Raw genomic sequence first — 20,538 nt, forward strand, 5'->3', positions numbered from 1 at the left:
ACACTGAGTAAGTGCACTGAACAAATCCATGATTGGATGTGCCAGAATTTTCTTCAATTAATCAAAGATAAAACTGAAGTTATTGTTTTTGGAGCCAAGGAAGAACGTTTAAAAGTCAGCACTCAGCTTCAATCAATAATGTTCAAAACCACAAACCAAGCCAGAAATCTTGGTGTAGTCATGGACTCAGACCTGAATTTCAACAGCCACATTAAGACAATTATAAAGTCAGCCTATTATCACATGAAGAATATATCAAGGATTAAATGACTTGTGTCTCAGCAGGATTTGGAAAAATGTGTTCATGTATTTATCTTCAGTAGACTCAACTACTGTAACAGTGTCATTACAGGTCTCCCTATGAAATCGATCAGCCAGCTGCAGCTGATTCAAAACCCTGCTGCTCAAGTCCTCACTAAGACCAAGAAGATGGATCATATCACCCCAATTCTCAGATCTTTACACTGGCTTCCTGTTTGTCAAAGAATTGATTTTAAAATAATACTGTTGGTTTATAAGGCATTGAATGGTTTAGGGCCATAATACATTTCTAATCTTCTGCTACATTATGAACCATCCAGACCTCTCAGATTGTCTGGGACAGGTCTGCTTTCTGTCCTCAGAGTCAAAACTAAACATGGAGAAGCAGTGTTCAGTTTTTATGCACCAGACATCTGGAATAAACTCCCAAAAAAAACTGCAGGTCTGCTGCAACTCTGCTCTTTTAATTCACAGCTGAAGACTTTTGTTTGCTGCTGCCTTTTACGAAACCAAATTTGAGGGTTAATATCTTACACTGCACTGTAACTTTTATTCACGTTTTATATTATTCTATTTTAGCTTATTTTTAATTTCCAATTTAATTCGTTTTAATTTTATTTAAATGTCTTTTTATATTGCCTTGTGTTGGTTTTACATTCTGTCTTGATGCCTTTGATGTTCTATGTAAAGCACTTTGAATTGCCTTGTTGTTGGAATGTGCTGCACAAAAAACTTGGCTTGCCTTTTGAAGTTTGGTGCTCAATAAACTAGATTATCAGGAAAATTGAAACTAACAAGGAAACCTTTTTCCTGACGCCTTGATCAGTGAAGACTTTCATACCAGTGCAGAGAAATTAAAGAAAGTCTCTTATGCAACAGCTGATGAGGTACTTCAGTGTCCATAATTCAAAACTGGATTGCCACCAGACTTAAGACAAACACAATCATTTGAGAAATCAGATGTATTTATTCAGTTCTGATACACATTCTGTGATATTTAAATGTCTGCAGGCTCATTGCATGTCTATTCTCCAGACAAAGCTGTTAACAGCTGCCATTGTGCCAAAACAGTCTGATCCACCAGCTGATAAGCTTTAAGTGCATATAATTATTAACACACTAAAATAGGAATTTCCACATACAATACTCTCAGGCTCAGAAAGCCACATCATCAGTTTCAGTATACTGATAAGGAAAATTTCCCTCATGATGCATATTTCAAATTTAGCATCTAAGAGTCTTACTCAGCTGCAGGTAGTGACCATGCAGGAAACAACTGAACCCCATACAAACTGACTGACATTTAAGAAAGCTAGTTTTTCAACCTGCCATTCAATTCCCTGAGCTGAGTCTGGGATACCAACTACGCCTTCTCACCAGGCAAAGACCTTTTCCTCTCTTAAGAATTCCTGTCCTTGGAGTGAAAATCCTGTTTGATGGGCCCTGGATTGCGAGGTCTAAAGCCTGTTTCCACAAGGGGCCAAGGTCACACTGGTTTCCCCAGCTCTGGCCTTCCAGGATCAGTCTTCCTCTGAGGAGAGCTGGGCTCCATCATCATGAACCTCTCTGTAGGCAGCCATGGGGCCACCTTCAGGAGTGTAGCTCCCCATAGAGATCTTCAATCCCTCAGACAGTTTCTGGGCTGCCAGCTTGGCCTGCAACTCCTGAAATTAAACACAACAAAGAGGAAAAAGTTGACATGAATAGGCTTGTAAACAGAAAACAAGCACATTATTATAAAGAAGCACAGCCACAGCCATTAAACCATCAACAAAAGTAGGACTGGTCATAAGCTTTACAGGCTTCTATAAGTTGACAGCAGCACAGTGTCTGACGTTTGGCTCTAAATTCCTAATTTTGGATGTGAAGTGATACAGTGCTGACACAGCCTAAATACTGCCCTCTAGAGCTATTAGAGGGATCTGATATGGACAATTCACACTTACTGGATTCATTATTAATTAATTCCCTCCTCATTTAATTAGATATTCAAATGTAAAGACAAGCCAATGTTGTATAATGTTGTACTCCATTTGTTTTGAAATTAAGCAGCTAAATACAACACCAAACTCACTATTGCAGAATAAACTAGTTTGTGAATATTACATCACAATAGCAACTGAGAGTTGCCTTTTTGATCTTTAACACTACACCTTATATATAGAAGTATAATAATTTTCACATCTCTACACACAGTGTCTCTACAGTGTTCAAAATAATCCAAACAGGATGAACAAAAAGACCTGGAGGCTAGAAACAATATTTATTACTGGTCAAAATAATAAATGTTTGATACAATTCTGTTTACTGTATGAAGTTAAACTTGCATTAATTGATTTTATTGGCCATTTTTTGGGGCAGCATGGCAAGCTGTAAACACAACTCTGAAATGTAATCACTTCCTAAGGTTGATATTGAGATCATGTTTGCATTTGTTGTGTTTGTGTGCACCTGAGGGAAGTAAGTCCCATTATGACTCTACTTTTAGCTCTGTACCCTGTAAGTCTGCATCCAGTTTAGAGTGTAACGTCTATAATGTTTAATGTAATGTAATATATACACCCTATGTATAAGATAAGAGTCTGGAGAGCTCAGACAGTACACAGCTCCATCCATCTACACACTAACCTGCTGTTTCTTTGTCTGCTCTTTCATAAGCATGGCCGACTCTTGCAGAGACAGAAGCTGAGCTGGGTTATGGTGGAGAGGAGGGAGTTTTGCAGCAGTGATGTCATCCAGGTGCTTTTTGTCCCGCTCCCTCCTGGCCTGTGCTGAGAGCAGTGATGAGCCTTCAGAAGACTCACTAGGTGACGAGGATCCTGATGGAGAGTTGTCACTTCTGTGAGGCAGCCTGGAAAAAACGGAGTTGCCACAGAGTAAAATGTTGAGAAGATTTTACTTCCAATCATAGAAATGATCAGAAATATGGAAACACAGCATAACCACAATAACAGATAATGTTACTGGAATACACCTACAAAATTTATTTCGTTTCACATTGTTGTAAATAGTCGATACACTACTCACTGATTTGGTTTGAATTTTTGCTTCCCCGGGGCTGAAGTCTTCTCTGTTTTTTCCACGACAGTTACATAGTGAGGCTTTCTTGGTATCTGTTTTCTCAGAGAGTCATTGTCTTTTGCAGTGCTTTTTAATGGGTCTTTGGTCTGGCTACTGAAACCAGTACTAGCCGTTTCAGACAGTCTGACCCTTTCCAAGGCCTCCACAAGGTCACTCTCTTTTGTCCCATCCGAGTTCAGAGAGGCCCCAGCAGCAGCCGTTTCCATGGTTTCAACAGCAGCTGCTTGGGAGACAAACTGCTGCTGTCGCTTGTCCAAAGTGTGGTTTTCCTGCACGTGAATTGAGACAGGTGAGGGGTCCTTCTCCTGTACTGTGTTGTCTGCAGCAGCCTCACTTTGCCCGGCCACTGGAGCATTCTGGATGGCACGTTGTTGCATAGTGAAAGCCTGCTGGTACTTGGACTGTAGCTCTGCCCTGGCAGCAGACACCAAGCGCTGTTTCCTCTCTTCTTCATCGTGATGTTCAATGGCAAGGCGAACCCTCTCCGCAAATTCTCGTATCTTTTTCCCTTTGTCAGGAAGAGTCTGTAATAATCTCCTGCGAACAACACAAACCCATCATTTCCTGCTACATAAACATTTAAAACAATCATTAAAGATGCAGATGTTAACAAATTTAAGGTAAAACCAACATAAAGAGTCTTATTAAGGAATTGGGCCACAATGAGCCTCTAAAACAGCTTCATTCTTCATCCTTCCTAAAGATATTCCCTCATATGGTGTTTGGGTGAATTTGGTGTAGAGCTGTCTTGTGCAAAATCCTCCACAAGTATTCAGCTGGATTGAAATCTGGAGACTCTGTATAACCATAATAGGTGCTCATACTCATTCTGACCACAGTCTGTGCTTGATATATTAGCCACGTTTGAAACTGGAATGGATGCTGACATTTGTATTATTTATTTCCATACAGCATTTTTACAGATTCAAATAAATTGTACGGCACACTTCACAAAACTCAGAATGAGATTTAAAAGGTGCTACTGGACAAGGTTAGTTTCATTGTAATAATTTTGCAGCATTGCAGAATTGATGCTACATCATGAACATAATGAAGCTGGTGTTTCTTTTCTCTGAAGGGCTCAAAAGCATAAAGAACAACTTTATTGTGAGACCACATATTTAGGTTTGTAGCCAGGGTCATCATACAACACATTATTATCATTATTATTATTATTGTTATAATGATAAAGCCCAGAAGCAGAAGTTTCTTTTCTCTCAAAAACATTTGTCATCAGTTGTTTCAAAAAGTGCTAAGATGAGCTTGTAGCCACTTAGTCAACGAATCATGTAACATTCACAGTGCATTCACATATGCAGCCTCATGTGCACTTACAACACTGATTTAGTTAAAATTAGTAAACAGAGCTCATGTGTTCATTTGTACCATAGATCGTATATAAAGAGATACATATAAAATATATATTTATATAATATATATAAAAATATATGAATATGATCTGTAGATCATCTGTGCTCTATAAAACTTCAGACTCTGTTCAAGAGGATTAACCGACATACTGATAACGCGGGAAATACCTCATTACAACTGGTCAAACTACTTTGTGTGCTTAAGTTAACGTGTATTTTGTCAAATTGTATTATCAAACTGTATCAGACCAACTTTTAGTGTGTTTTCAAACCAGGAAATGTGTCATGCCTGAACTTCAGCCTGTATCGTGTATGAGTGTGATGATCATAACATGAGGCACAAACTGAGCCTCATGGTGTGATATTTACTTGTTGGAGAGAATCTTGTCCTGTCGGAGGAGCAGTTCTTGGAGCTCTTCTCTGCTGTGGTTTCTCAGATCCCCCACCTGTCCCTGGCGCTCTGTCCACGACGAGGACATCACTGTTAGCTAAAAACAGCAGCTAGCTTCAGCCATTCACAAACACCATGAACTAACTTAACGTCTCAGTTTAACATTCATCTTAAAACCCCCTACTTATACGTTAAATTAATCGTTTAAAAGGGCTTGTTTGTGGTTAAAAAGCGTCATAAACCTCTTTAGGTAGTAGGTTCACCTCTTCAGCACATTGGACAACAACATTTCAAAGTGGGCTTCTTCTTTTTCTTCTTCGTGAGCGGAAATCAGACACGTGACGTGTCGCTCCAGCGCCCCCCAGTGTTCAGGACAGTATGTGCAAGTGCAACTCTCCAGTGAAGATGTGTTGCTGCCCTCTGCAGGTCAAATGTAGTCATCAACACCAAAAAGGAGTTTCAAAGAGCAGTCTGTTAAGCCTCTGACAGTTTTCTCTGTATACGATGTTTCTCTCTTCTCTGTGTTATGTCTCAACAGGCTTCATCATCTCTGATTTTCCACAGCTGCATTTCCGAGCCGGATGTTTCCCAGCCAGTGCCGTGCCAGCCCACACAGCTCATCGAACAATGACCCAGCCAGCGTCAACCAAGAGGTTACAGCTGTGTCCTTTCTGTCCCTTCTCAGGGTTCAAAGTCTGTTCAACTGTTCAGCTGTGTCTTTACTGTTGGAAGAAAACCTCAGTTGACTTTCTCTAATTGTTTTTCCACAAGTTATTATTTGTTTTTTATGTATTATGCTGCAAGTTTCTCTTTTTCAATGCATGTATTATGCATTTATGTCCTGTGTACTTATTCAGATCATATCAGGCACTAAAACATTTGTGGCTTTTTTACATTTAGTAATTTTCTATGCATTTACTCCTAAGAACTAGTAGGAATATGTTTATCATACAGCTTAACAGCTTGTAGAGATTTCTTTTTAAAATACTATACAATAGTGCACTTAGTTGTACCATCTGATTAGATGTACTTTACTAAGAGTAATATTATATCATTGACACATCTGTAACTCTGTGTTTTGCTATATGTGCATTCACAGTTTTACTCTTTCATACTAAACACATCTTGAAGTTGAAAGGTTTTTTGTAATTTACAAATTTTACTCAGCATGTAAAACCATTTCTTACCCCACTTGGAATCACTCTATCTTGCACAGCTTATAAATGTGTTTATTTACTTACTGATTTTACTGCTTACTAAAGCTATCACAGCTATTATTGATAGCTATAAGCTATCAAGAATTCTTTGTGAAATGTGTATGCATAATTTAAATGCCTACACACTGAACTATCTGCATACTATATAGAACAGAGTTTCCCAAACAAACAAACAGTGCAAAAGTTTAAGGCACTTAAGATGTTTAGATTCTTATTCATTATGCAACACCATCAAATTTATTCTGCGTCATGACAATAACCCCGAACATACAGCCGGAGTCATAATGAACAATCTTCAGCATCTGGGATTACATGAAGAGGCAGAAGCAACTGAGAGGCGTAAGTCCACAAGTTCTCTAGGTGCTTCTAACAACCTACCTGCCAAATACCTTGAAAAACTGTGTACAGATGTATAGAGGAGAAATTGAGCTGTTTAAAGGCAAAGCATGCTCACAGAAAATATTGATTTGATTTATATTTGTTCTGTTTACTGAAGTTTGTATGAAGTTAACTTTTAAATAAAAACTATTATTGCCATTATTTTTAAAGCATCCTCACTTTAGTTTTAGTGCCTAAAACTTCTGCATAGTGCTGTGTTAGTCTGGAGGTCAGTGTTTATGCATTTGGTCGTGCATGACATTATATAAATGTGTGAAATGTAATCATTAGAAAGGGAAGGAACACAAAGCAGAGAGCATAGAGTGATCTACTGTTATCATCAATGAACAATGAAGGAAGTCATATATAGTATATATATATATATATATATATATATATATATATATATATATATATATGTATGCTTCAGGGTTAAGTAAATTTATGAGGCTGTATATACGTGTGAGGGTTCATTGACACAATCAGGATGTCTGGTTACTAATTGAACAATATTATCTTTATTATTCAAACATATGCTGGCCTCTTATCAATAGTTTCAGTATGATATGTATCATTTAGGAAAAGGCACATTATAAAGCTTTATCTCTTTCACACAGTTCTGGCAGTGCAGACAACAGCTGGATAATACTTGTGCCTTTGGCTCAGGAATGGCAGTCACCTTAGTGAGGTCATTACACTTAAAGTGATTTAATAGTTTTATCATTAGCATAGAAATTTATTTTATAACATACCCTGTTGCCAATTTTGAGATATTCATTATTCATTCCCGCCACCAAAATCAGACAGTAGACTGTTCACAAAGGCACACAATATGTTAATAAATATTTTGTACATAATGTGACAATAACAAAATAATATTCATTTAATTTGTACAGAACTGATACAAAATGATAGGAAAATACACACATAAACCATGTCGACCTTCATACAGGTTTTAATGCTCATATCTTAGTGAGCAAAATAAGTGGGCTACATTTACTGTAAACAAAACAAATATATAATCCTTTAGCACATTATATACAAAATATGTTTACAGAGCATTAGATTGTTTACACGCTACAGTATGCAACATTGTATTATCATTAATAGTGCTATGTGCAAACATAAGCTGAAAATCTACATGACTTTTAACATCACCAACCAGATTCATTTTTTCACCATATGTGATAGAGAAGTGACCATTAGCCTCTGCATGTAGCAACTTAAGACTTAAAAAAAATCTCATCTGTGTCACATATGGTGATTTTTAAAATGATAATTGGCAGTGGAAATAAGACCAAAGAGAGGAATTTGCTTTCGTGCTGAGGGTTAGCTGAGAAGATGAATACCACTTTAATAGTTGTACAGCAAATATGAAGCTGCAGCCAATAGCCGGTTGGCTTAGCACAAAGACTGGAAACAGACTGGAAACTGGAAAGAGCTAGTCCAGCTCTGTTCAAAGGTACAAAAAACGCCTATCAACACTTCTGAAGGACACTATTTAACATCTTATATCTTGTTTGTTTTGTTTGTACAAAACTGAAGTGTAAATGGGGTCATGAGCTGAATTTTCTTGGCTGGGAGCAGTTGCCAACCAACCAGCGGAGAGACTCCAGTCTAGCCTGGCTCTGTACAAAAACTTACCAGCACATTTAAAGCTCACTAATTAACATGTTATATCTTGTTTGTTTAATTTGTACAACAAACAAACTGTAAAATTACGCACTGTGATGTTACAAGGGATATTTGCCAGGCTATTTTGGCCATGAGCAGTCAGTGTAGAGTGGTATTGATCTTATTTAAAGGACCAGTGTGTAAGATTTAGCGGCACCTAGCGGTGAGGTTGCAACCAACTGAATACCCCTCCCCCTCCCTTTCAAAGTGTTAAGAAGATCCAATGTTGGCCGCAAAACCTGCAAAAAACACAAAAGGCCCTCTTTAGATCCAGTGTTTGGTTTGTCCATTCTGAGATACTGTAGAAACATGGCAAGCTCCATGGAAGAGGACTTATTAATATTAGCTTCCATTTCTGCCAAGTCCGTCCTGCTAGATGTCACTAAATTCTACACACTGTACCTTTAACACACTTAGCAAGAAAACAAACAGATTTCCAAAAATGTTAAAACAATTCCTGTCACATCACTCTATATTCATCTTTGCCGTTAGTTCCATCAGTTTCATGAACGGTGTATAAACTTGAGGTGGTCTTGACCTTGCTTGAGAAGAGGACAGGGGTGAAGAGGATTCTTCTGGAGTTGAGCGTAAATCTGTGTTTGTTCCGGCATCAACCTCGTGTCTGCTGCTCACAGGAGGTTCAGATTCAGACAGATGGTTGTAGGAGAACGATCCACTCGGTACTGAGGGGCTGGACTGCAGGTAGCGGCTGTACTCAAGAGGAGTGTATCGAAGTAAACTGGACTCCAGCCTGCTGGGTGGAGGATTTGTAGGCTTGAACGTCCTTGGCTGTGTTGGCAAGGTTAGGTAGAGGGATGGATGTTGAATGGGAGATGTGGGGGGTGAAAGTTGTGTGGGTGGTGAAGGTTGAAAGGGTGATGAAGGTTGCACGGGTGGTGGGTGTTGTATGGGATGGAGATGAGATGATTCACACTGAACAGGAGGTTCAACATCATGCCTTTTTGCTTCACCTCTGTGGATGCATAGTCATACATCAGAGTGAGAAGCCACCTCCAAATGAAGCAGCAAACACACCTTATTCTACTAAGCATGTTTCCTCAACTTTGCCTCTTACCTGTGGAGTAGATCGCAGCCTACTCCTATCTCCCTGGTTTCCAAAACCTCTTGTGGCCTATTACTCTGTGTAGACATAAAATACTTCAGCTTGTCTTCTAATTCATTATTCTAGGAAAAGGAAAAGAGGAAACAACGCTGTCAGGTCAGATTCATGCAAAAGACTGTAGTCACTTCAAATGTGAAAGTGACTCGATAGGTGCAGTGACACAAGGAAATCACACAGACATTGCTGAAAGTTCAGGATATCCAGCGCTCCGCAGCCCAGGAAATCATCTGTAGCCATGCAGTAGATTGCAACACCACACCATAAACAAAACACGCAGCAAACAAACACAGTGAACTGTTGTCTTACCTCACACTCCACTATCGCAATTCTGTCCAGAAGCTCCGAGATGAACATATCCTTCTGAGCAACTTGAGCCCGAAGTGTTTCAACCTTCACAATTTCAAGAAGACAACATTTATTAGCAAACAGATATTATGTGTTTCTCTTCTCAGATTATTCAATTGTGATCTTATATAGATTGTTGGCATCAATGCTTTATTTTACACATCTGTAATTTCCCAATAATTTACTTGGAAGTTTCCTGGAAAGAACTATCGTATCTAATTATGGGGAAACTAGGAATGGAAAGAAAAGCTCAATTTAAACCCAAGTTACAAGTTATTTTTAGAAACTTGTATGCTTTCTTTTAGACAAATTTCATATTTTGGCATGTTCAAGTGAGCTGCTGTGCACTGACTGAAATATTTTCTATATTTCACCAGCAGTGTACTGGAATTGTACTAATTGCACTATAAAAACACTGTAAACACAGTGAACACTGTCTCTGTTTTCCATACTGTATATACTGCACAGTATACTGTCAGTTTACAAAGCTCTTTTCATGAATCGTCTTGGAAATTATTCAGAAATTATGGACTGTTACGGCCCAGAGGTTGTTTAGTGACATTTTCTGTGCATTTGTATATTGTGTGCTTTAACCCCCTGTGTGTGCTTGTGGATTTCTTTCTCTCTGATGAACCTGCTGTGGCAGCTCTGTGTAACGGGCTTCAGGAGAGCTTCTCTGACTGGCTGAGTAAATGATTGTGTGATTGAGTGTGTGCAGATTGTTCCAGAGAGCTGATTGGTTCCAGCCTAAAAGATAATGGTTTAAAGGCCAACTTCCCCCAGCTCCTGCAGGTTCTCCTCTCTCCACCTCCAACCAGCCAGCCAGCCAACATGTTCTTGTGCTGAATATTGTAAATAGCTCTGCAAGTATATAGCCTAGGTTGCGGGGGGGGGTAGCATTTTTGTTTAATCTCTTTCCTCCTGTTTTGCTAAGTTAGTTCGGTCAGTAATTTGTATTTTTGTTTCTTTTTGTTTGAGTAGGTGATTTCACTTTGTTTAGCTTTAGTTCCCTTTTGTTTGTTGTTATGCTGCTAACCCACCCTGAAGCCAAAAGTATGAAATAAACATTTAAATTCCTTGTTGCTGGTGGTTCTTGGGAGCTGTTGAGAGGAGAGTCTCATTTTCATGTTGTGCCAGGGTTTCCATCAGAGTGGGTCATAACATGGACCCATTAAAAAAAGATTTTATGCAGCAGAATTAACTTTACTGAAAGACCAAGGTGAGCTATGAACTTACAAAAGGCCATTTAAGACTCTAATAATATGCTTTTTTTTAGATTTTTTTTTTGGCATTTAGCCTCTGTTAGATATACAGTAGGTCACAGTAGAGATACAGACAGGAAATGGTGAGGGAGAGAGAAAGGGTTTGGCTCACAGTGAAGACCCACCGCTGGAATCCAACCAGAGACGTTGCGATCACAGAATATGGTGGTGTGTGTCTTAACCACTAATGGCCACTAGGACGCCCCACCCTTTATGCACACTGGGTCAGATTAGGTTTTAAGTACCTTCTGTGCACTGAATTCATACGTGTGACGTATGTATGTATTTAATCCTCACCCATTATCAAAACACAAAGATGAACAGGAAACCTAAATGCATGCAACTCACACAGAGATAAATAAACTCTCCTCACCTCCTCAATCATTCCTTTGACTTTCCTTTGCTGGCAGAACACCATATCGTTCAAGTGCTTGATTCTCTCACGGAGATCCACAGCTTCACCTTGCAGCTCTTTGGACCTAAAGATGACCAGCGACCAGTTATCCTCACAAATAAACTCATTACTCTGGTGTCTGTGCTGCACCTCCACCAAAACAGGCGTGAAACTGTATTCTTCAGCTTGGAAATTAGTTGTAGGCAAAACAATCTTAAGTCAAGATACACTTATAAGCTTTTTTTCCATAGCTTTCCACTTGTTCAGCTCACAAGAAAACTTAAGATTCAGCTGAGCAAACTCCATCCACTCATTAAGAGAGTGTGATATGGTTGAAATTTCAGGAAAAAGCTAGTAAGTGGACCTTTATTAGGGATTGTTTTGTCAAACTTGACATTCATTTTCTACCTTTTGGCTACAGTTGAATCAGTCGTGTCTGTCAGCTCCATCAAACGGAGACGCTGTTCACATTCTTGCAGTTTCCTTTGAAGTTGAATCTTCTCCTATTGAATGATTTCAAGGTGGTTATTATGTAAAGGTAATGTAAAGGTGGCTATATTTTGTTATGCAATGTCAAAGGATGGGCTCACATTTTTCATGTCCATCTTACTACAACACTCACACGCCCATAAGTTCAATAAAATAGTTAAGCCCAAAGAGATCCCTCCCTAACGTGGTGTCAATGTAAGTGATGGTGAACAAAATCCACAGCCCTCATTCGGTGCAAAAATGCATTCTTATGTTACTGTAACTTGATATGAGGCTTCAACAGTCTTGAATTTTACAATGAAGCGGGTATCTTACAAAGTGTTTTTAGCATTTCATACTAAAAGGGCTGTAACTCTGAAAGATACCCGTTTGATTCCACTAATTCCCACTACTGAAACCTCATATTGGCTTCAGCAGAACTTTTAAATGCATTCATGCACAAACTGAGGACTGACGATTTTGTGCCACATCGGCTACAATGGATTGTGTTTGTTTGAAGTGGATCTCTTTGTGGTGGAGGAATGATTACAGCAACCAAACATGGTTTCAATCTACATAATGGAATGTAAGTACTGTTTTAAGATTTTAAAAATGCGAACTTCTCATTTAAAAATTGCCTTACCTTCCCCATACATTCCAGTAGACGCTCAAGTTCACCGATCCTCTGATCTCTCTCAGAAATCTTGGCCTCTGCGGTCCTGATATTCCTCTCTGCTTCTTCCAGTCGCCTGATGTACTCATCCAGTTGGGCCTGTGTAAGTAAAAATACACTTTGGCTCAGATATAGAACTTATTTCTAAAACTGCTCATTAAATGACCCAATTTTTGTAATTATCATTTCTGGCGTTCTTTAGATGACACTGCATTACAATACCTGTAAAATGTCTTAAAATCAAAAATTGTCACACATCTGCCTTGTTCTCGTGACATGTATTATTGGCTTTGAAACTATATATCATGTACCATGGTGACAGTTAATGAACAAAGAGGTAAAGAATGCAGACCTGTAGGTTCTCAATTTCTTCCCTGTGTTTCCGTTGTTCCTCCAGCAGCTTTTCCTCATACTCCCTCTGTAGCGTCATCGAGAGCTCCTGCAGAGCCTGACTGTTGGCCTCCCGTGAAGACTCCACCTGGACAGTTCACAGCGCAGCAAAAATTATGACTCCACTAAGCTGATTATACCATATTGACACTAGAGTAGAAGATGCAGGTGCAGCTGATGCATTTTTGTACTGCAGTAAGATCATCTACTATAGAATCTGCTGGATGAAAACACAGCGCTTTATCTATTATTCCTCATATTGTATTAAAAAGTATTGTCATTTTGTCTCTTATGGACAAAATAAGAGACAATACTCAGTTATACCCAGTTCTGACTGAAACTGGGTATAAGTTCTCTGAACATTTTTGTGACTATTTTTGATGATCTCTACATATTTCACTGTAACCTACTGCAGAGATGAGAGAAAACGATCAGGTATAGTAGTTATATAATAGGGCACGTAAAATAGGTCATGACACACATGTAAAGAATAACTTTTGTATGTTAAGCCTTCTCTTTGTTCATACAATACTGCACAACTTGCCTGTATCCGTCTCTTACTGACTCATCAGATCATTGTGCAGCAGGCCATTTGAGCACCTACTTGTCACACCAGCTGGTTGACCACTATCTCAGTGAATGTGTCAGATCAGGTACTCCCACAGTAATGTTTTGAAATCTGCAGATACATGTGGGTTTGTATGAATGAGTGTGTGTGTGTGTGCTTACACTGCATGAGTGAGTGTGTGTTTACCTGGAGTCTCAAAGTCTGGTTTTCAGCCTGCGCAGCGGCCAGCTCCCTCTCCCTGTCTCTGAGTTTCTCTTGTGTTTTCTCACAGGTGCTGCGCAAACTCTTTACCTCCTCCCTCATGTCCACTCTGTTCTGACAGTTCTCCAGAAGGGATTTCTGCAAAGGATACTTCTTTTACTCATAAATCCAACTCTTCCTGTAATAGCATTGAGCTGTGACAAGGAAGGTTTTCACAGGTTCGGTGTCATTGATTTGTTACCTGCAGGCCGATGTTAGCGGATATAAGGGAGCCGTTCATCTGATCAAAGCTCTCCATGGCTGACGTCCTGATCTTCACCTCTGACTCAAGGCTCCTCCGATGTGAGTTGGCAGCCTGCAGAAGCACACAATCTGCATTTTCAGATTCATTCACAGCTTCACAGATTTGAGTTTGATGAGGGAGTTCTGATAATTCAGCCACATGGTATTACATACTGTAATCCTTTACCCTGATTTCCTGTGAAAGCTTCTGCATTGATTGCTGCATCCCTCCAAACTGCCCGTACATCCGCTCTCTCACCTTCTCCAGAGAATCTCTCACCTGTACACAGATACAGAGAACATAGAGAAATTATCTACACAGCAACCCATCCTGCACAACACAGGTGACATGATGTTAAGAGATGGATGCATTACTGTAAACTGATGGTCCGGCTGCTTGTTTATCTCACATTTTGTTGTCGTCTCCACTCACCTCCCTGATGTACCTCATCTCATCGTGAAGGTGATTGACCGTCCACTCTCGTGCCATCACTTCCTGCTGTCTGTCCGAGCCCGTCCTCTGCACTATGCCATACACTTTGGGCCCATGATGCTGCAGCGAGGTCTCTGGCACCCCATTGGTCATGTCTCCTAGGTGCTGAGGGAGACAGGATCGCACTGGTCAGGTTTCTGTAGCCACCCTCCAACTGAGGCTGACTTAGTGATTGTGTTTGTGTATTTGTGTGCACGTTCACAAACACAGTTGTTCTTGACTATAGGTCTTTGTGTGTGAATTCGCTCCCTTGCATATGTGCACTTGATCAGGTATTTCCAGCACTACTGTTGCTGAGTACTGGAAACAGAAGGTTGGGAACTGATGGCTAAAAAAAGTGCAAGGTGCATTGGAGGTGTCATGTTTCTGCAACCTGGTACATGAGCTGCTGCCGTTCCTGCCTATTGTGCTTCCAACAGCCGGGCGCCCAATGAAAACAGATGCACACCAGCACAGGAGCAGAGCAGCACTTCAAACAGTCCAAACCACAAAATAACAAATGACTGTTTAATCACAGGCATATATAAATAACAGAACTTCAACTTCAATTTCTATGAATATTTCAGATCTACAGCAAGAGGCAAATGTTTTGAGCCTGTTAATTATTTTCTTGATTAGTCAGTTAATCATTTGGATGATAAAATGTCAGAAAATAATGAAATCAAAATTCCTAAAGCCCAAAATGATTATAATGTCTAATGTAATTATTTAGTCCGACCTACAGCCTAAAACCTGAATATATATCCAGTTTACTTTCATAGAATACAAAAAAAATGGACTAAAAGTGGACTAACCAATTAATTGTCTAATAATTTCAGTTTTTTGGATATTTACAGTTTCCCATGATGCTGCACATCTTGTTGTCTCTGTTCTACATTTTCACATAACACAGACAATATTAAAACATTTTACCGAACCAGTGAGGATGAATCTACAGTATCGCTCTCTTCAAACTTACACAGACACACTTGAGATATGGAATTTGTTACAGTTGTCGACAAGCATTTGCTCATGTTGAATATCCATGAATACATTATTGATGACAGCCTGCGAGTGCACAGGAAGGTGTTATACAGAAGCATGTCAGTGACACACATGCTAAAGCAGCACATGTGTCGCAGTGTTATGCCTATTATTCATGTGGTAGATGTGGCTGTCTACCTGCTGAGGTGACTCCCTGCCAGCTGGCCTCTCTCTTTGGATCAGTCCATTCTTCTTCTTCCATATTTTTTTCGCATCTTTTTCTTCCTCAGTCTGCAGAGAAAAAAAAACACAACTCATATTTAAGCCGCTGCTGTGGATGATTTACTTCATTCCATGTGTGGACACCTCAAAAGTGTTCAAAACAAGTGTTATTATTTTGTGCCATCATTCCACAACACCAATACCTTCTAATTAGCAAAGTGTCTATGGGAATAATGTGCTCTGGTCTCTCATTGTTCCTGGTTACATGTAGAAAATATGTTCTTACAATGACACCATGAATGCAAGCAAACAGACTAATTTCTTGTTTAAAAGATAGATAGATAAATAGACAGACAGACAGACAGATAACATCTTTTAAAAGCTTCTGCTCAAACTAAACATTCATCCAGGACCTGTTGCTCAGAGAAAAAGGCGTCAGTCTCCACATCTAGCAGAGATAAGAGTGCGGAGGACTAGAACAAAGCCGCCAGTGTTGTCTTGTGGACAGGGCCGAGCCTCACATTTCTCCACCACTTAATCTACAGACGACATGCTGCTGAGAAATGGCGAAGGCCTGCTAACAGGCGGATATGAATTCCAGCAGAAGAGAGGGAGGAACAGCCAACTTTATGTTTAACAACACTGCAGACTGCTTCTCTGAGATCTCAGCATCACAATGCTCTCTTTGCCGAGCTTTGAATTTTACAATGCCTTTGTTTACCTGGTGAAGCTAAACCTGCAGCCATGTAATTTTGGTGGAAGGAACAGTGTGCAGAGCATACAAAGTTTCCTTTGTTTTGTTGCCATGAGGAGCTTGACCTGCTCACAGACGTCACCACCTTAACTACCTGAATTAATCAAACATGTAAAAGCTACTGAAAGAGCATAATTAGTATAATTAATTATAAATTATAAGTAATTAATTTCATATTAATAATTACATGTCAGTGCATTGTAAACATTTTCCTGTGTCACTTGTTCATAGCACATGAACTGACTGCTCTATCATATAACTGTATTGTGAAGGACTCAACTGATTGGAATTTGCTTCTTATTTCCAACACAAACATGAACATTGTCTTTAAAGTCACAGCACAAAGACCCTCTGATGTAGCTCATTGGGCTGAATAGAGTTCACTTTGAAGGGACTTTTGGCGACTGTGGCAATGAAATCCAATGCTATAAGTGTAGAAACATTTATATGTAACCACTCTGTGTCTTAGTTGTGTGTGTGTGTGTGTGTCATGGTGCAGATGTATTACGTCTCATCTAGGTCATAGTCACTGGTTGGATTGTGTCCATATGGTGTCAGGTTGCAGGACACACCCTTTCTAATTTTATAGTAAATAACCACTTTAATCAACATTCCAACTGAAACCAAATATCTCTGAATATCTCTGGAAGAGGAAGTTTTAGTCATTTCCTTCCTCCTTGATTAACTTCACATCTTCCCTTTTTTCTTTTTCCATCACAAAAATTGCACAAAACGCACGTGTCCTAGCCCACATTTTAAATTCCCTCGAGAGATTGAACAACTTCAGTGGAAATTTGGCTAAAAAAAAGGACGCTTCTTGTGTCAATAAATGCAGTAAAAAAAAAAAAAAATTGGACTGTTCAATCAAGCCTTATCAGCACTGTGTCCTTTCTTGACGTTGTGCAGGCATTTCAACTGAATGCTGCTGCAACAACAACAGAGTTACGTGTCACAGTTCAACTCTTCAAGTTGCTTTGACGTTATGTTTATCCACATTGTGCCGAAATATGTATCAGCTTGTTTTAGCACTTCAGTGTATTTACATAAGCTTGCACTGCTGCGCTGTTACATTTTATGAGAAATTCTAGTTGTCTTTTGTGCATCATTTTGTGCATATTTTATTTGGAAACTTTCTTTTTCTTCTTCTTAACTATTATTTAAAGTACTATTGTGACAGTTTGACTAAAGCAATGCATTTGTGTCGATCATCCCAGTGGTATATTAGGTAGGTTAAAGTATTTTTGCACTGAGATTTTCTATTTTATTTTAAGTTTTTATGCACTATTTTTATTTAGTCTCAATATATCCCTCTAATATTTTTATAACACTCGAGGTTCTTGATCATCTATAAAAACTGATGTCATACAGTTTACTGGTCACTCTGCTGTTGGAGCTGCAGATTTCTGTCAGGGACAAATAAGCTGCACAGTTATGTCCTCACTAAACACACTCTGAAGTACATCGAGCACATATGTGTTACTCTGTGTGTATTAACTCTTGACCAGACTGTCCTCTGTCATCAGTCCCAGTAGTCATGGCCACGCCCTCCCAAGGATAAGCACATTCAGAGATTACAGCAGCCTGCTATCAGTGGAGTGTGTTGAGGTTTGAACACCATGCTCCCGGTGCCAAGGTTCAAACAAAAACACACCGCCGTGCTTCTGTCAGGATCCTACTCAGTTAAAGAGACCAAAAACCTCCCCAGTGCCAACAAGGAGTAAAGTATCATACTCAGTTCTCACATTCGCAACAGCCTCTGGACCACAGATCCTGAACACAAACAAAGACCAAGGCAGAGCCACCTACAGCAAACACCCACACAGCCTGCAGCGTGTACTCACAATCATAACTCACACGGTTACTATGTACAGAAACAGACCTGGTTACTGTAACAAGTGTAGTTCTACAATTCAGTAAGCAAATGATAAATTTTTATGAGCTATGTTTTGTTTAGTTATCAGTATTTGTGTCAGTATTGTTTCAACTAAACTCTTAGATGTCTCTGACAAAGTGGAGATACCAAATATACTGTCTGTTCAGCCAAAGCATGTCAAAAAAAACTGTTGTATGGAATAGATTTTCACTACAGTCTGGGTTGAGCTTTGAAGTAAATGTGTAACAGCTGTGAATGCATTATCACACGCACACACCCTCCTGTCATGATTGTGTAACCGCTGCAGATGATAAAAAAGCCATAAATCTCAGTGGTTCCGCCTAAGAATTCGTATTCGTATATATGTTGAATCATCACATGTCACTATTTTTAAGAGTGACCGTGCATGTGTTGTTGTAGAGACACACACTGCTTAAGTTGGTTTGTTGAGACAAATTCAGGTCAACTTGAGGAAATTTGGTTCAGTTGAACTCTATTCATTAAATCTTTACCTAACTAAATGGGTCTGTCAGGCAAGACTTCCAGGCAGGATATACCATGGCTAATTGTAGAATTTGAATGAGGGAGATATACGACTTACTGTGTCTGCAGTTTTGGGCTGCTTGTTTCCATTATTTCCTGCATGGAGAGTTAACCTGAGGCGTCTGATCCCTCTCTGAGAAAAACAAACAGACAAAAAGCAAATTACTGATGTTATGCAAGCAAAACCACATTTTGCATTATAGTTGACATGAAAACATCACTGACCCTAAAGCACAGAAACTCACAGACCTTAACAGTCCACCCACATGTTTTTTTAAAGGCAATAGCAACAGAACAGTAAACAAAGTTTATGTAAATGCTCTGAAAGCTTGCTACAGATACCTCCGTCCTAAAGTTTACAACATAGTGGGTGCTTTGTTTGGTTGTCTACCAAGGAAATATGTTGTCATATTTACTGTAGACATTGCAGTAATGTATTCATTCATATCCCACACACAGTTCACTAAAATATAATGGGGTCTTTTTTCATTAGCAAACAATAGGAATAACTTAAAAGGCCAATTTAGAACAAAGGCCTGTTTTATCAGAGAGCTGTTTAAATAAACATGACAGTCCTGCCTCCTGCACACTCAGCTCCCATTACGTGCTCTTGTAAGTGAACACATCCTATAACAAACATGAACTTTCAGCAGATCTGGGAACAGAAAATGTTAGCTGGGACATACGCACACTGAGAAAAGTGATTTCAATGCATACAGATGAGGAAAAAGTGGCTGCACAACTGAAGGCAAAAGGGACAAATAGAAGAGGCAGGAAAAAAAACACCGGGATGTTTACAAAACACAGAGGAGACATGAGAGAGAGAAGTGGAGAGACAGAGGGAGAGTCTCAGTGTCCTGACTGTTCTCTGGGACTTCTTACCTCACTTGAAGACTCTGGAGAGTCCTCTGTTGTGGTGGTGGAAACAGTTCGTCCTGAACCGTAGCGAAGCATGTCTCCTCTTCTGTCCACTCCTCGGCTCTCTTCCTCTCCCTCTCTGTCTCCCCTCCTCCCACCCTTCCTCTCACTCTCCTTCCTGAGTTCTGCTCAAACTCTCAGAGCAACCATCTGCCCCCGGCCCCAGCCAGGGAAGAGGAGGGAAATTCCACTCTGTCAAGTGTGGTGGTGGTGGGAGTCCACAGGGTCCGAGGTTCCTCTCTCTGTCAGGGAATGACCAGGTGCAGACCGGTTCCACACTTCGACACAACTATGTCATTGTCTAATTCCAGCCTGACTGCTCCTAAATCCACCTGGCTGACAGGCTTGTCAGTTACTCAGCAACCACCAAGTCTCTCTCCCTCTGACTCTCTCTGTGTCTCTCTGTATTCCCATCAGACCTGTCAGGCCACATTTCACCTGCTTCCCTAGTCTGTGCCTCCTGCCCTGAGAGTAAGATATTCACAGGGCGGATCTTAACTTGGGCTGGGACAGGTGGGGCACTTTTTATCAATAGAGGTGGCAAATGGGTGGAGCAGGTAGCCTACTTACTTCTCATTTTGCAGTAAAGGAGTTTGATAATGATAATATCTTCCAGTTTTGGCTATATGAAATGTTTTTTAGTCTTAATAATGATCTAACAACTGCAGAATATTTATTCTACCACAATTTGCCT

At 39.8% G+C, this 20,538-nt stretch overlaps 2 protein-coding genes across 6 annotated transcripts; both read right to left on the reverse strand.

The window, feature by feature from the left end:
* Positions 1–1,208: 1,208 nt before the first annotated feature.
* Positions 1,209–5,437, reverse strand: polr2m (RNA polymerase II subunit M). Its single transcript, XM_067589832.1, has 4 exons — positions 5,082–5,437; positions 3,289–3,879; positions 2,890–3,112; positions 1,209–1,925 (listed from the first exon to the last, which is right to left on the reverse strand). Exons 1-4 carry the CDS (start codon positions 5,189–5,191, stop codon positions 1,782–1,784), a joined length of 1,068 nt encoding a protein of 355 aa, XP_067445933.1. The 5' UTR covers positions 5,192–5,437; the 3' UTR covers positions 1,209–1,781.
* Positions 5,438–7,199: 1,762 nt separating this feature from the next.
* On the reverse strand, positions 7,200–20,293 carry myzap (myocardial zonula adherens protein). Of its 5 annotated transcripts, none has more exons than XM_067589792.1 (14): positions 19,809–20,293; positions 18,985–19,059; positions 15,733–15,825; positions 14,512–14,676; positions 14,266–14,358; positions 14,038–14,151; positions 13,782–13,934; positions 12,990–13,115; positions 12,608–12,736; positions 11,905–11,999; positions 11,476–11,581; positions 9,802–9,885; positions 9,448–9,512; positions 7,200–9,345 (listed from the first exon to the last, which is right to left on the reverse strand). In XM_067589792.1, exons 1-14 carry the CDS (start codon positions 19,878–19,880, stop codon positions 8,838–8,840), a joined length of 1,878 nt encoding a protein of 625 aa, XP_067445893.1. In that variant the 5' UTR covers positions 19,881–20,293; the 3' UTR covers positions 7,200–8,837. The 5 variants fall into 5 exon arrangements, with proteins under 5 accessions (XP_067445893.1, XP_067445919.1, XP_067445883.1 ...); XM_067589818.1 differs by having other exon boundaries at positions 7,200–9,126; positions 19,809–20,292; XM_067589782.1 differs by having other exon boundaries at positions 9,448–9,557; positions 19,809–20,292.
* Positions 20,294–20,538: the final 245 nt, after the last annotated feature.

The sequence above is a fragment of the Thunnus thynnus genome, chromosome 1, assembly GCF_963924715.1.
Source record: "Thunnus thynnus chromosome 1, fThuThy2.1, whole genome shotgun sequence".
In the NCBI taxonomy this organism is placed as follows: domain Eukaryota; kingdom Metazoa; phylum Chordata; class Actinopteri; order Scombriformes; family Scombridae; genus Thunnus; species Thunnus thynnus.

Coding starts and splice junctions, on each gene's coding strand:
- polr2m (XM_067589832.1), bottom strand. CDS start 5,191: ATGTCCTCGTCGTGGACAGAGCGCCAGGGACAGGTGGGGGATCTGAGA. Junction 3,880..5,081: donor GACAAGATTCTCTCCAACAA/GTAAATATCACA, acceptor TGTTGTTCGCAG/GAGATTATTACAGACTCTTC. Junction 3,113..3,288: donor CAAAAATTCAAACCAAATCA/GTGAGTAGTGTA, acceptor CGTTTTTTCCAG/GCTGCCTCACAGAAGTGACA.
- myzap (XM_067589782.1), bottom strand. CDS start 19,880: ATGCTTCGCTACGGTTCAGGACGAACTGTTTCCACCACCACAACAGAG. Junction 11,582..11,904: donor GATTCAACTGTAGCCAAAAG/GTAGAAAATGAA, acceptor GGTCATCTTTAG/GTCCAAAGAGCTGCAAGGTG. Junction 9,558..9,801: donor TTGCGATAGTGGAGTGTGAG/GTAAGACAACAG, acceptor TCCTTTTCCTAG/AATAATGAATTAGAAGACAA.